Genomic DNA, 14,161 nt, shown 5'->3' on the forward strand with positions numbered 1-14,161 from the left:
CAGAGTTTGCATTTTTGAGTAAACTAACCTTTTAATGTTTGACACTTTTTTAACTTAGCAGGAAAAATACTCTTCTGAACGTTTCATAACATGGCAAAGAAGGTTTAAAAATGACGACTAATTCCAAAATTAAAGGGTTAGTTCACCCAAAAATGAAAATTAAGTCATTAATTACTCACCCCCATGCTGTACCAACCCCGTAAGACCTTAGTTCGTCTTCAGAACACAAATGAAGATATTTTTGATTAAATTTGAGAGCTGTATAACTACCACATTGGCTCCTAAAGGACTGCCTCTTGACGGCCCAGAAAGTCAATGAAGAAAATGTTTAAAGTCCCCGTGAACCGGAAGTTGCAAAAGATTTTTCTCCAGTGCTGTGACGTATTTCCAAGTGAAACGGAATATTGAACAGAGGGCAGGGTTTTACTCTAGCGCTCCTCCTCTCCATCTTTCGCTCATAGTAAACTAACGGTTTGAGGGGAGTGGTTAAGCGTTTCCCCACCCAAGTTGTGAAACCTACGTCATCAGAAAAAGAAACCGTTCCAGACCGGAAGTAACTTTTCAGATTTTGATTAAAGATTACTAAGGTAAAACATTTTTTAAATATATTTTTACTTGCACGGATTAATTGTTCACCACAAGACTAGTAATATGCTCTAACAAAGTAAATAGGTTCAATTTTGATTTCACGGGGACTTTAAATATCCCAATTGACTACCGTGGCTCAACTATATGTTTATCAAGCGACGCGAATACTTTTTGTGCGAAAAAACAAACAAAAATAACGAGTTTATTCGACTATTTCTTTTCTTCCTTGTAGGCCAGAACGAGACTTCCTTAGATTTCCACGACGCATGTGCGAGATTTGCGATCTGAAGTAGTGTAAGCTGGTGTGAGCAGATCGCAAATCTCGCGCATGCGTCGTGGAAATCTAAGGAAGTCTCGTTCTGGCCTACAAGGAAGAAAAGAAATAGTCGAATAAACTCGTTATTTTTGTTAGTTTTTTCGCACAAAAAGTATTCGTGTCGCTTGATAAACATATAGTTCAGCCACGGTAGTCAATTGGGATATTTAAACATTTTCTTCATTGACTTTCTGGGCCGTCAAGAGGCAGTCCCTTAGGAGCCAATGTGGTAGTTATACAGCTCTCAAATTTAATCAAAATTATCTTCATTTGTGTTCCGAAGACGAACGAAGGTATTACGGGGTTGGTACAGCATGGGGGTGAGTAATTAATGACTTAATTTTCATTTTTGGGTGAACTATCCCTTTAAAGACGTGTTAGGACTCCATACATCTGCCACTCTATGAGGCTTAAAGGAGAACTCTGGCAAAAAATGAACCTTTGGTCTAATAACACATTGGCACCTAGTCAATCGTTCTCTGTGATTTGTTTCTGTTTAGCGTATAACGCTAGTATTTAGGGCATAGAGTAATGAAAAATAAAAATCGCTAGTTAATACCACTAACAAGGCTCAACATAGCCCCACACTAACACAGTAACATAACGAGGGTCCCTACATGCAAAATGAAACATCGAGAACTTAGTAAGTGTACAGACCGTTTAATAAGAAGATATTTTATAAAGACAGTCCACTTCGTGTATACAGGCAGGAGCCATCTTTGGAAAACTGTCTTGACAAGTCGAACCTATGCCAAGTGAGCTGAACTGTGACTTTTAATCTTAAATGGTCCGTTGTTTTCAAAAGAAAAGCACTGAGCACATAAGAGAAGCACTGGACGCAACAGAGAAAATAATAAAATAATAAATAAATAAAACCGTTTATGTTTGATGTTCTTCTCTTTTCGAGCCGGAATATACTGACGAAGAGATTTTAGAGATAAAACTCTTTACATTCAAATATCATGAAAACAAATCTCAGAGAACGGTTGAATAGGTATCAATGAGTTATTAGACCAAAGGTTCATTTAGCGCCGGAGTTCTCCTTTAAATGAATTGAATGTGACCTTTGCAATTGCTGAGAGACATTATTCCTTCATAACTCTGCATTAACCATTTTACACTTTGATCTCTGGCTGAATAGACTACCTATGAGGGAATATACCAGCGACTCCATAAAGAAAAACATTGATCAGCTATTCTAAGGAGTAACAATAAACTCATTCATCCACTTTCTCTGACTTTTCCAATGATGTCAAACAGCTTGTCAGTAAAGCTCTAATGTCATTACAGTACTCAAGGGCAAATATACAGCCCGTCACAATCACACTCTCTCATGTTTAAACACACACGTACACAAAGACTGATGTGTCTGATGTAATAAGAGCTGGCCATATGCTGAAGACATGGCCGGCTTGCTAGCCCACTAACTTGGACCATATGGCTGAGGTGATATTTGTTCCTGATCGCTTTATTTTTGGCTTTCCAATTAAGATCACAGAGAGTGACAACAGCACAGTTTGGGCAAGGGCAGCGCTGGGGAGATACATTCATCACCCAACTTCGTTGATTGAACTTTGCCAACACATTTTGCTAGAGAAACTAAAACTCATGCTGAGCTGATTGCACAAATAACCTTGCTGAAGCATGAACCAGCTAAAACACAGACCTAATATTCAGCTCAGAAGCATCGCACTAACACAGTCTCATCCCAAGTCGTCATATCACACCCATTCAAACACTCAGATTTTTGAGCTGTGCGCTTTAAAGTGACTTCCAAAATAAGTATTGTAAACGTATAAGAATGTCTTTGATAATTCAAAATTTGGGATTTTTATTATTTAAAAAAAAAAAAATCCCAAACAATAGATGCTATTTTCCCTAAAAGGAAAATGCATGCTCATCGGCTATCAGGTTCAGTTGCAATTTTGCTTAGTTTACTAAAGCCTACTGAAAAATATTGATAACACTTTACAATAAGGTTTATTCAGCATTAATACTTCTTCAGCATTTATTAATCTTATTTAATATCATATTCAGCATTTACTAATACATTATTAAAACCAAAGGTTGTGTTTGTTAACATTAGTTAATGCACTGTGAAATAACATGAACAAACAATTAACAGCTGTATTTTTATTAACTAACATTAACTCATTGTTAGTTCATGTTGGTTAATACATTAACCAATGTTAACCAATGAACCTTATTGTAAAGTGTAACCAAAATATTAAGATTACAGTCTCCTACATTCTAAATGAAAATTGTAGACTTACATACTCTAAAAAATGCTGGGTTGTTTCAACCCAAATTTGGGTCAAATATGGACAAACCCAAATGCTGGGTTAAAAATGTCATTTAAAATCTTTAAAAACTGTCCATATTTGACCCAAATTTGGCTTGAAACAACCCAGCATTTTTTAGAGTGCATATTTTACCCATATAAAAAAAAGCGAAGATAAATACACTATAAAAAACTACTGGCATTAAGTAAAATCAAATAAAAAAATAAAGATTCAAATAAATAAAAACGTGAGTCGGGACAGTTGAGATCGTGTGGAGAGTGATTCAGTGATTTATTATGAATTTATTATACTCTATCAAAGTCTGCAGAATTACATTTACCTATTTTTATTTTTTTTATTAAAATTTACAGTAGGGTCTATAAACGGTATAGGATTGTGAAAGAGGTCCTTGGTTCAGAAATGATTGTGATACCAAGTGTACCAGTCCAGGACCAAAAACAAGTAGGTGATATCCCCGACATACAACTTGTAATAAAAAAAGCAACAGCTCGGGAAACACAAGTAGGTTCACTGAGGTAAACTGATTAACCCAATATATAATTAAAATTCATCAGAAATAATTATATTTGGGATCTGTGTAGATAAGTTGTAAGGCTGGGGAGAAGGGACCCAGGCATCCTTTTACTAAATCGAAGCACCAGAGACATGACATAAAAGAGTCTCAATTAAAATGGAGGCTGCAGTGTAATCTGCTGGGATAGATGTCTGTTAATAATTCTGGAGGGCTCTCATTCTGGCTCACACAAAATTAATTTACACATATAAATACGTCTACCTTCCCCTCTGATATTTAGCAATGGTACGGCCAGTCTGCAAAGAAAGTACCAAAATGTATAGGGATCTAGCCAAAAAAAGAGCACCCAATATGAACATATTTTCACATTCAGGATGTTTAAATGTGAATTTACTATATAATTGGATGACACCCAACTTACTTACATGGCCACTGTTAGTATAATCTATACTAAATGAAACTGCACAGGATGTGGGTATCTCAAGCAGTAATATTGTGTATGTCAAACTGGAGTTTATTTTCTCCTTAAAATGCTTATCTTAAAGTCGGCATGAAATCAAAATGGACAATTCTTGTTTTTATGGAATATTATTATAAATAATCTGTGGGCACTTTAATCATAATGAATTCCCCTCCCACTTGCAGCGACATCCATTTTCTTCTGATTTCATGTTTACGTGAGAGCCGGACAACCTAGCAAACGACAAAAATCGCACAATCCAATTCTGTATGGACGAAATCAAGACCAGCCTTACTTTTTTTTTTACAACATTTACACATGTTGCAGCTTTGTTTCATGTCTACTTCACATAAAAGCAAAAGTACAGTCCCTTCTACATATTTTTCATCTTTTAAAGGTCTAGTTATTAACACCTTTTATCATTTGATGTTAATGTACACAAAAATAAATCCCTAAAGACAATTCACAGTTCTCAATACCCAAATGCAGCACATTTAACCACATCATCATGTAAGTTTTATTTGACAATGTATCAAATAATGAACGTCTAAAGGGGCTTTACCCTGAAGTTCTATTTGTAAAGCTGTACGTCATCGTCATTGGCCCAATTTGGATGTGACTAGCTTTCCCAAAGTTAAATTTGTGAATTAGGAATAGGAATGTATGTCATTTGCAGTATATTATTATAATTTTTCCTCATCAAATCTCACCAATACAGTACGAAGCAGTATGAAATAACAGACTGTGTTAGTAGCCTAACTCTAACTCAAATGCTGTTTCGAAAACGAATCTGAACACTGCTTTAGTCTTCTAACAAGGCATTTTTCTTGTTTAAATACCAGTAAATAAACCCGTTGCTTTTTTTCCAGGTCAGCCTTACATTAAGACTATTAGCTGATGATGAGGCTGTTCAGATGAGTTTTCTCTGGATAATGAGTGGGAGCGTGAGCACCACTGGGGCGTTGCCGGGACTGCAGGGAATATTCTGGTGCCAGCACACTCTCTTCCTTATTCCCCAACTGTTTTCGCTCAATGACACACAGAGAAGCCTGCAGACTCATACGAAACACACTACCAAATACCCCAGTGACAGTTTGAAGGATCTAAACCAAACTTAGGGCTGCATGATAATAGTTAAACTGATCATCACTATTTGCCCAAAAAATGATCATCACGATTATTAAAGGGATAGTTCACTTTGAAATACATTTTTGGTATGTTTTAGCTTACCTCAAGGGCATCCAACATGCAGGTGTCTTTGTTTCCGCAGTATTTTCAATTTTGATATTTTTAGGTCAAACCGTTCTTGTCTGTCAGTCATATAATGGAGGTCTATGGTCACCACCTCAAAGAGCATGCACAGAGAAGTCCAAATTAAACATGATTTAATGACTCGTAAATGTAAGTACACATTGATGGCCTAAGACACGAAACGAGCGGTTTGTGTGAGAAAACGAACAGTGTTTATATCGCTTTACCTCTTGTAATCACAGTCGGGCGCGGGCGCTTCGGCGTGTACGTCACTCATTGTTTACACAGATATTTCGGAAGTGTTACCTTCACTGTGAAGATCTAAACATATTTTAATATATGGAAATCGCAAATGGAAGACGATTTCGATATATATCAACAGACAACAATGATTTTTTTTCGCAACCGCGCGAGAGATCACTTCCGGCGCATTTCCGGCGCTTGCGCAACCTGAAGCGTCCGCGCCGTCAGATTAATTCGACATAGCTGTGGTTACAAGAGGTAAAACGATATAAATACAGTTCGTTTTCTCACACAAACCGCTCGTTTCGTGTCTTAGGCCATCAATGTGTACTTACATTTACGAGTCATTAAATCATGTTTAATTTGGACTTCTCTGTGCATGCTATTTGAGGTGGTGACCATAGACCTTCATTATATGAATGACAGACAAGAACGGTTTGACCTAAAAATATCAAAATTGAAACTACTGCAGAAAACAAAGACACCTGCATCTTGGATACCCTTGAGGTAAGCTAAAAAATACCAAAAAAAATGTATTTAACCTCATCTACTGTACTTTCCTGATTTATTACATTTATCAAGTAAAATTAACACACTTACTACATTATAAAAAACAAATTAAACTTTAAAACGATTCATAATTCCAAAAAATATTCACTAATTCCTTATTATGTTAAGGTTTTTCTACTAAAACAACACAGATACTTCGTATCATAGCACAGGTTACGTAAGTGTATTTATTCAGCAACCACAACCGTAAACAAAGTCGAGATTGATGTTTGGAATTACAGTTTGTCACTGCTCACAGATTTACAGTAAATAGCACAAGCAGCCTCAGAGGAACACAGACTGGCTGTATTACACTTTCCTTTGAGCAGAGATCGCTACATACATGTTTGTCTGTGATTATCAGAGATTTTGTTGCAGTGCAGAGAGAGCAAATTGCGCATGTTCGCAGGTTGGGAAGATAAATAAAACACTAAGAGGAAAAATGCACCCATTTAAGTGAAAAGCACTGACTGGGAGATGTAAACTCATGGCATCTGGCAACTCAAACCATGAAAGCTTGTGGAGGCTTGTTATTAACAATGCAAGATAACAAATGTCAAATAAATTAAAAAGTCAAAATAAAATAAACAGCAGGCCAATTATGCTTAATTAATCAAGAGAGGCAGAAATCGTGATCATGATTGAAACACAATAAATCGTGCAGCTCTACTCAAACTAAACACAAAAGATGCCAGTGTGCCTCAATTCACGATCTACTGCAAAAAGCCAAAACAAAGCATCATTAATGTGTCTCAATACTTTAAAAGCCACTGTTTGTCGACATATTCCCAGTGGCCACAGACAGCAATTCATATGAGTGACTGCCCGCAGCCAATCAGTTTTGCCTGAAAGAACAGATTTTTCACACACTGCAGCACCCCATCCATAAACTAACTCTCTATATAAACCAGAAAATATATAATTCAACACTTAATATGCGTTAAATTGACATATTTATCGTTATAAGAGAACAAGTAATAGAAATCGCCAGAGTGTCAGCACTAATGCGAGATAAATCACTTTGAGTGAGAGACGGAAGTGAAAAGGTCTAAATTTAAAGTCATTCCATGAGCAAACACTCCTAATATTGACTGCAATCCTACTGCTCAGTTCTATTTCGGGCCATTTTCGAAAACAAATTTCCATGCATTTAGCACGTAGTCTGGTGATGACACCCAATTGGGTTTGTAGAGTTTTTCACTGCAGTCAAAGCAGAGGGCTTGCATGGCAAAGCCCATCTGTGTCCATGTGGGTGCCAAGCACTGGGCTCACGGCCCTTGCCCACCAAAGACTGCCGTTTATATTATCAGGCATGGTGTGGCTCAGGATGTGTGGAACCCTGGCAAGGTCACACCAACATGTTGGAAGTCCTTATGGAACCCATTCCGCTCACAACGGCAGCCATTTTGCTGTAATGTAGAGGACCATAAGCATGGCAGCAATGAGATGAGCTGGATGAATGGACTTTCTGCCACAGGCCATAGTATCCTCCACTATTACACTACAAAGAAAAAGGATCCTGGGAGATTTCCAGGACAGCTGCATGTATAGAGACATGACAAGAACGTACAGTACATGGAATATGCGTGTCATGGCATACACAGAACATATAAAAATAGACAGCAGCTCCTGAAAACTGACTCCTGTAGCAAATTATCGCAGAGCATAGCATAACATATCCGGCAGTGTTGGGTAAGTTACTCTATAAAAGTAATTGGTTACTAATTACCTCTTCAACAGTGTAATTAGATCACTGTACTAATTTCTCTCTCTAAAAAGTATTTAATAACTTTTAAATAATTACTAATTCCTCTTCTCAATCAGCTGAATAATACAAGGATAGAAATGAATCTGTTTTAATTCTTTCAAATAAATACTATAAAATTGCATGAATTATCCTTAAAACTGACCAAGGTGGAGAAGGTTGCATTATAAAAACATACTTTTTGACATCAGACTAGTGTTGGGTAAGTTACTCTAAAAAAGTAATTAATTACTAGTTACTAATTACCTCTTTAACAGTGTAATTAGATTACTGTACTAATTACTCTCTCTAAAAAGCATTTAATAACTTTTAAATAATTACTAATTCCTCTTCTCAACCAGCTGAATAATACAAGGATAGACATGAATCTGTTTTAATTCTTTCAAATAAATACTATAAAATTGCATGAATTATCCTTAAACTGACCAAGGTGGAGAAGGTTGCATTATAAAAACATACTTTTTGACATCAGACAATACATTTTGATGTTAAACCCACTATTGTTTTATGTCTGATCTCATGACATTTCACACTACATATTTTACAATCATTCATACGAATTTGTACGAGTGCGGTCGTACGATTTAGACACCTCATAAAATGCATACGAATTGCTGTTAGATCTATACACCTCAATTACATCAAAAGTAACTGTAATTATGAGGTGTCTAAATCGTACGACTACACTCGTACAAATTCGTATGAATGATTGTAAAATATGTAGTGTGAAATGTCATGAGATCAGACATAAAACAATAGTGGGTTTAACATCAAAATGTATTGTCTGATGTCAAAAAGTATGTTTTTATAATGTAACCTTCTCCACCTTGGTGTGTTTAAGGATAATTCATGCAATTTTATAGTATTTATTTGAAAGAATTAAAACAGATTCAATGTCTATCCTTGTATTATTCAGCTGATTGAGAAGAGGAATTAGTAATTATTTAAAAGTAATTAAATACTTTTTAGAGAGAGTAATTAGTACAGTGATCTAATTACACTGTTGAAGAGGTAATTAGTAACTAGTAATTAATTACTTTTTTAGAGTAACTTACCCAACACTGGAGATACTATTATAATATTTTGAGAAAGTCTTTATTTTTTTTTGTTTTATTTTTCAGTTTAATTTTATCTAATTTTTTTTATTTTATTTTACTCAACGTGATTTCATGAGTATTCATCTTTTACATAACGTGTGGTTATTTCACTGACACTGAAATGTACAATACTGATGTATTGATAACACTAAAATGTCAATTATTTACACATAAACAACTTCGGAGGACCACTGTCGTCAAATACGATTGACAATAGCTCTGTTCTGGTTGTTAGTTGGGTTGTTTTGGAACAGCGCAATAGTGTTGTACTCTTTGAGGGGGCGTGGCCAACTTCTCATTCTGGTCACACACACACTGCGAGTATGGTCACATGAGATTGTTGCCTCATTGGTGCTGGGCAGAGTGCATACGAGTGACATTGCCCATGGACACAGACTTGTGGAATGCATTGAGAGAGAGAGAGAGACGAAACAAGAGGTTGTCATGGCAACAGGGCCAGATTGGTGAGAGAGAAGAGGAGATATGAGAGGGGAGATATGAAGGAGAGAGGGTTGTGCCTGTGCATACATAGACGGACAGATCAGTGAGAGAGAGAGAGAGAGAAAGAGAGAGAGAGAGAAAGAAAGGGCAAACAGATCTATAGAGGCTCGGTTGTTCCAATAAAAGCTTCACACTTCAGATTAAAAATGTGTGAGCCAGCTGGCCTCCACAGCCTGAAGGAACCGAGGGCTGAAGAGTTTGTGTGGATGCGTCTAAGTGATCTGTTCTCAATAACGTACACATACTGTATGTACTTACATTTAGTCATTTAGCGATTTACAATGAGAAAAGTGATCCTCTCTCGATAGCTTTGGAACACTTGACATATTGTATACCTCACACATTCTGATCAATTCCACCATTGGCCATAGACAGAACTCAGCCCACATGGAGTTGGTGCCCATAGAACTCTGAAGGATCTGTGCAGAATTCGCTCAGGGCTGTATAAGAGGAATGTTCTGGGTTCAGTACAAGTTAAGCTGTTGAGTTTAAGGGTAGAAACCTGTTTGTTTTCATGCCAAGAGTTCAAAAGAAAGCCTCCATTCAATTATTGTATAATTATAATTATTATTATTTCATATGGAAATGGAGGCGCCCTTATATGGGCAGTAATGGAGTCTGGTTGTGCCCTAGTGAAAAAGTTTGGTACTGCGCCCTCACTGAAAGCTCATTTTTTGAGATATCAACCTAAAATTTAAAACACAACTTATTCAGATTTTTGGCTTTGATTTTTTAGCAGTTTTAGAGTCGCCAGGATTTGAAAATATATATTTTATATAAAACATGAATAATTACATTTTTTATATTGTACATTTTCATAAACTCAAACTTCTATAACTTTTCTTCAGTTTCCCATTCTTAATTTATTTCACTTCTACAAAAATCTGCCAAATGTCTTCTTTAAAACGAGACCATTTTTACGTCTATATTCCAAAGCATTCTTGAATTACAACCATTAAAGTTCAAAATGTGCATTTTCATCTATATTCAAAAAAGGGGGGGGTGACACTTAAGGGGTTAAGAAAGGCAAAACATCGGGTTTATAATGAGGCACTTATGATAGAAGTGAACAGGGCCAATTCATAAACAAAACTGAAATTGTTTACATTTACATAAACCGTTTATAGCCAAAAAAAACGTGTGCGTCACACAATGATTTTAATGTGAAAATATATATATATATTCAAATTTTCATTTAAAGGAGCGGTATGTAAGATTGTGGCCAAAACTGGTACTACAATCACTTTCAAATTACTGTAGAGCGGTGTATCAGGGCCATTTTATGACTATTTGAAATTGAAATAAATTCTCCGCCCAAGTAGCAGTGCTTCGCCTTTTGAGAATATAGTTCCCAATATTTATATGGTTAAAAGATGGCTGTTTCTCATATGACCTTGTTATTTGTACAATCTGTCAATATACAAGAAATCACATCATGTAAATAGGAAAATGTTTGCAATATTTTGTCACTTATTTGGGATTAGTGCTAGCTACAATGCTAGCTGTATCCATTTACATCCAGTTTTTGTGCTAAGCTAGGCTAGCGGTAGGTGCGTCAGACAGAGTTACAGAAAAAGGACTTATCGAACTCTAGAGGATATGGTGAATAAGCTTTTTGTAAAAGTTTTTGTAAAGTTATATCCAAGTAACCTGTACTTTGGGTTTTGCTTTTTCTAAGAAAACAAGGGATGTCGATAATTGTTATTATCTTCTAATCAACAAATGTTGTGGAACTTTGTACTGAACCTGGAATAATCCCTTAACTGTAATATTCCTTTATCTGTTTAAGTCATAATTGTTCCAAATTGTGCTTCTCCCAACAAAAAAACAGCAGAAAATGCAGAAAAGTCAGGTTCAGGCCCAGTAGTCACAATCCAACACACTTACACATTATGCCACATTGCTATCTGTAACCTCTCTTATTAGGTACATAGATCTGATGCCCTTCAAAGGCGGCTTCCTGGGGTGTAACTCAACCTGGAAATGAAGACATGTTCTATTTCTCAAAAGAGAAAATACCTCAAATCGATGGATATTTCAGATGACTGTTCCCTCCATAATGATAGCTTTGGTTTGATTCAAGTGAAAGATTTCTTCCTGCTAAAGGTCAATGAGTTCACTGACACTGACATTATAGAGAGAAAGCTTTTGGGAAAGGGCACAATGGGATTATGAGTCTTATATTGTCACTGATAGAATGCATTAGCAGAGGAATCGTAAGAGGAAGCTTCCCGTCAGCACCAAACCATTTTACTTATGCATTAAGCCGAGGGAAACGATATCTGCGGTGGCTGGAGTCTATCGATGTTTACCACATTTGTTTTCCTTTAGATTAGATCACTGGTTGTGTCTTTAATGCATAGAGAGTCTTTAATAGAATGATTTTTATTATTATTAAAGGAACATTCCAGGTTCAGTATACCGGTAAGTTAATATCCATTGACAATTGTGGCATAATGTAATCAAAATGCTCAATGTTTCAACAGTATAGCCAAAGATGTAAACAAAATGTGTGTTAAAGGAACTCTGTCATCATTTACTCCTGTTGTTCTAAACCTGTTTGAGGCTCTAAAAAGTAAGATATTTTGGCAACCAAACAGTTGACGGTAGCCACTGACTTCCATAGTAAGAAAAAAAATGGCTATCGCCAACTGTTTGATTACAGACATTCTTCAAAATATCTTCTTTTATGTTCAGCAGAAGAAGAAGAGAAAAAAATCATACATTTTTGGGTGAACTATCCCTTTAACATGAATCATAATTGGAGTTTGGAAGAAAAAAAACTGTAAAACAACTGTAAAAAATTATTTATACAGCTCAAATATTACAATAAGTTTTAACAATAATACAAAAAGTTTTTTTTATAATTACTATTTCATGTTATTTATTCACTATTGTATATAAATTCTAGGGCTGTCAAACGATTAATCGCATCCAAAATAAAAGTTTGTGTTTACATAATATATGTGGGTGCACTGTGTATAATTATTTTGTGTATATATATATATATATATATATATATATATATATATATATATATAAAAATACACACACACACATGCATGTATATTTAAGAATAAAATATTATATATTTAAAATTATATTTATATATAAAATATTTGTATTTACATATCATATAAATTATATATAAATCTATACGGTATAAACAAGAAAATATTTCTTAAATATATACAAGCATGTGTGTGTATTTATATATAAAATAATTATACACAGTGCACCCACATATATTATGTAAACACAAACTTTTATTTAGGAAGTGATTAATCGCGATTAATCGCTTGACAGCCCTAATAAATTCATATTACTACAAACTATCTTCACATTGCATGGCCCCCATTTAATCTCATTTGCAAGAGCCGCATCTATATTTTTTTAAGAAAATGAAATAAACTGAACCTGGAATAGTCCTATAAAAAATATATATATATATATATATATATATATATATATATATATATATATATATATATGACCAAATGTAAAAAGGTTTGAAAGTCTCTTTAAAACCATATGTATCCTTACTGAGTTCAATTCATTATAGCTCATAGTTGCAGCCACAGGAACTATAAAGCACTGTTGTCATGTAACTGAATCATCTTACACAGAACAGTACAGTATATATTTGTCTTGCATAAAAGTAAAGTGAAATTACAGCAGATCACAAGCGTTTTAATTATAATCCATATACGGTTATAATTACAATGGAAATGCCACTCTTTAATGAGTGTTTCAGCTTATCAGGGTTTGTGTTGTACTCACTTTACGCTCCTTGTCTCCGTACTCCAGCCCCAGTGTGTCCATGGCACGCACGATAGCGGCCAGAGACTGGATGGTGTTGCTGAAGACCACTGGCTTGTACTGCTTCACGTCATCACCAGAGAAACCGTCCTCATGGATAATCCTACACACATAACAGAAGCCATGTTAGACAACATGCAGTTTGCTGATCCATCATGCAGCTGTCCTACCCTGCTCTCAGTCTTGATACATTTAAATAAAGTTTACTTTAACGCCATTACAGTTAATTCATACATAATTTCCAAAGTCTAACTGAGTGACAATTAGATGTAACATGATCTAAATCAGAGGCACTCAACTCCATGAGACCAAGAGGATCAAAACCAAACGATGAGATTATAATATTTTTATTGGAAGACTGAATGCTATTGCTATATACAACCATATTCGTTCAAATCACGTAATTCAAACATCTGGTCACACAACCTCTGTAAAATATTCACAGAGCTACTGTTTTTCCACAGAGATTCACAATGTTCCTCCCTATTTATTTTTGCTTCCATTCATTCAATATCTTGTTGTGACTACCATAACTAACTTTCTGGGTAAAATAGGCAGTGGTTCAAGTATTGCTGGCATCTCATACACTGTATGCACACATATTATCCAGACTGTTCTCAGGTAAATGCGTCTCTATTATTCGCATTGTGTATTATCGTGCAATTTATACATGAAAATGAGTTTTTACGTGCATTGGATACGCAATTTTCACGTGCATTGATCCGATACGCAATTCATTTGTGTAATACACACGC

At 35.4% G+C, this 14,161-nt stretch overlaps 1 protein-coding gene across 3 annotated transcripts in view; it reads right to left on the bottom strand.

Moving 5' to 3' along the window:
* The window catches only part of gnao1a (guanine nucleotide binding protein (G protein), alpha activating activity polypeptide O, a), a 103,610-nt gene that overhangs the window by 67,072 nt on the left and 22,377 nt on the right, over positions 1 to 14,161 (bottom strand). For all 3 annotated transcript variants that reach the window (XM_039684007.2, XM_039684009.2, XM_039684008.2), the window contains exon 3: positions 13,368 to 13,509. In XM_039684007.2, the coding sequence (XP_039539941.1) occupies positions 13,368 to 13,509 (142 nt within the window). The remainder of the gene's footprint in view (positions 1 to 13,367; positions 13,510 to 14,161) is intronic.

Source organism: Pimephales promelas, chromosome 10 (genome assembly GCF_988280905.1).
Source record: "Pimephales promelas chromosome 10, fPimPro1.hap1.1, whole genome shotgun sequence".
NCBI lineage: Eukaryota > Metazoa > Chordata > Actinopteri > Cypriniformes > Leuciscidae > Pimephales > Pimephales promelas.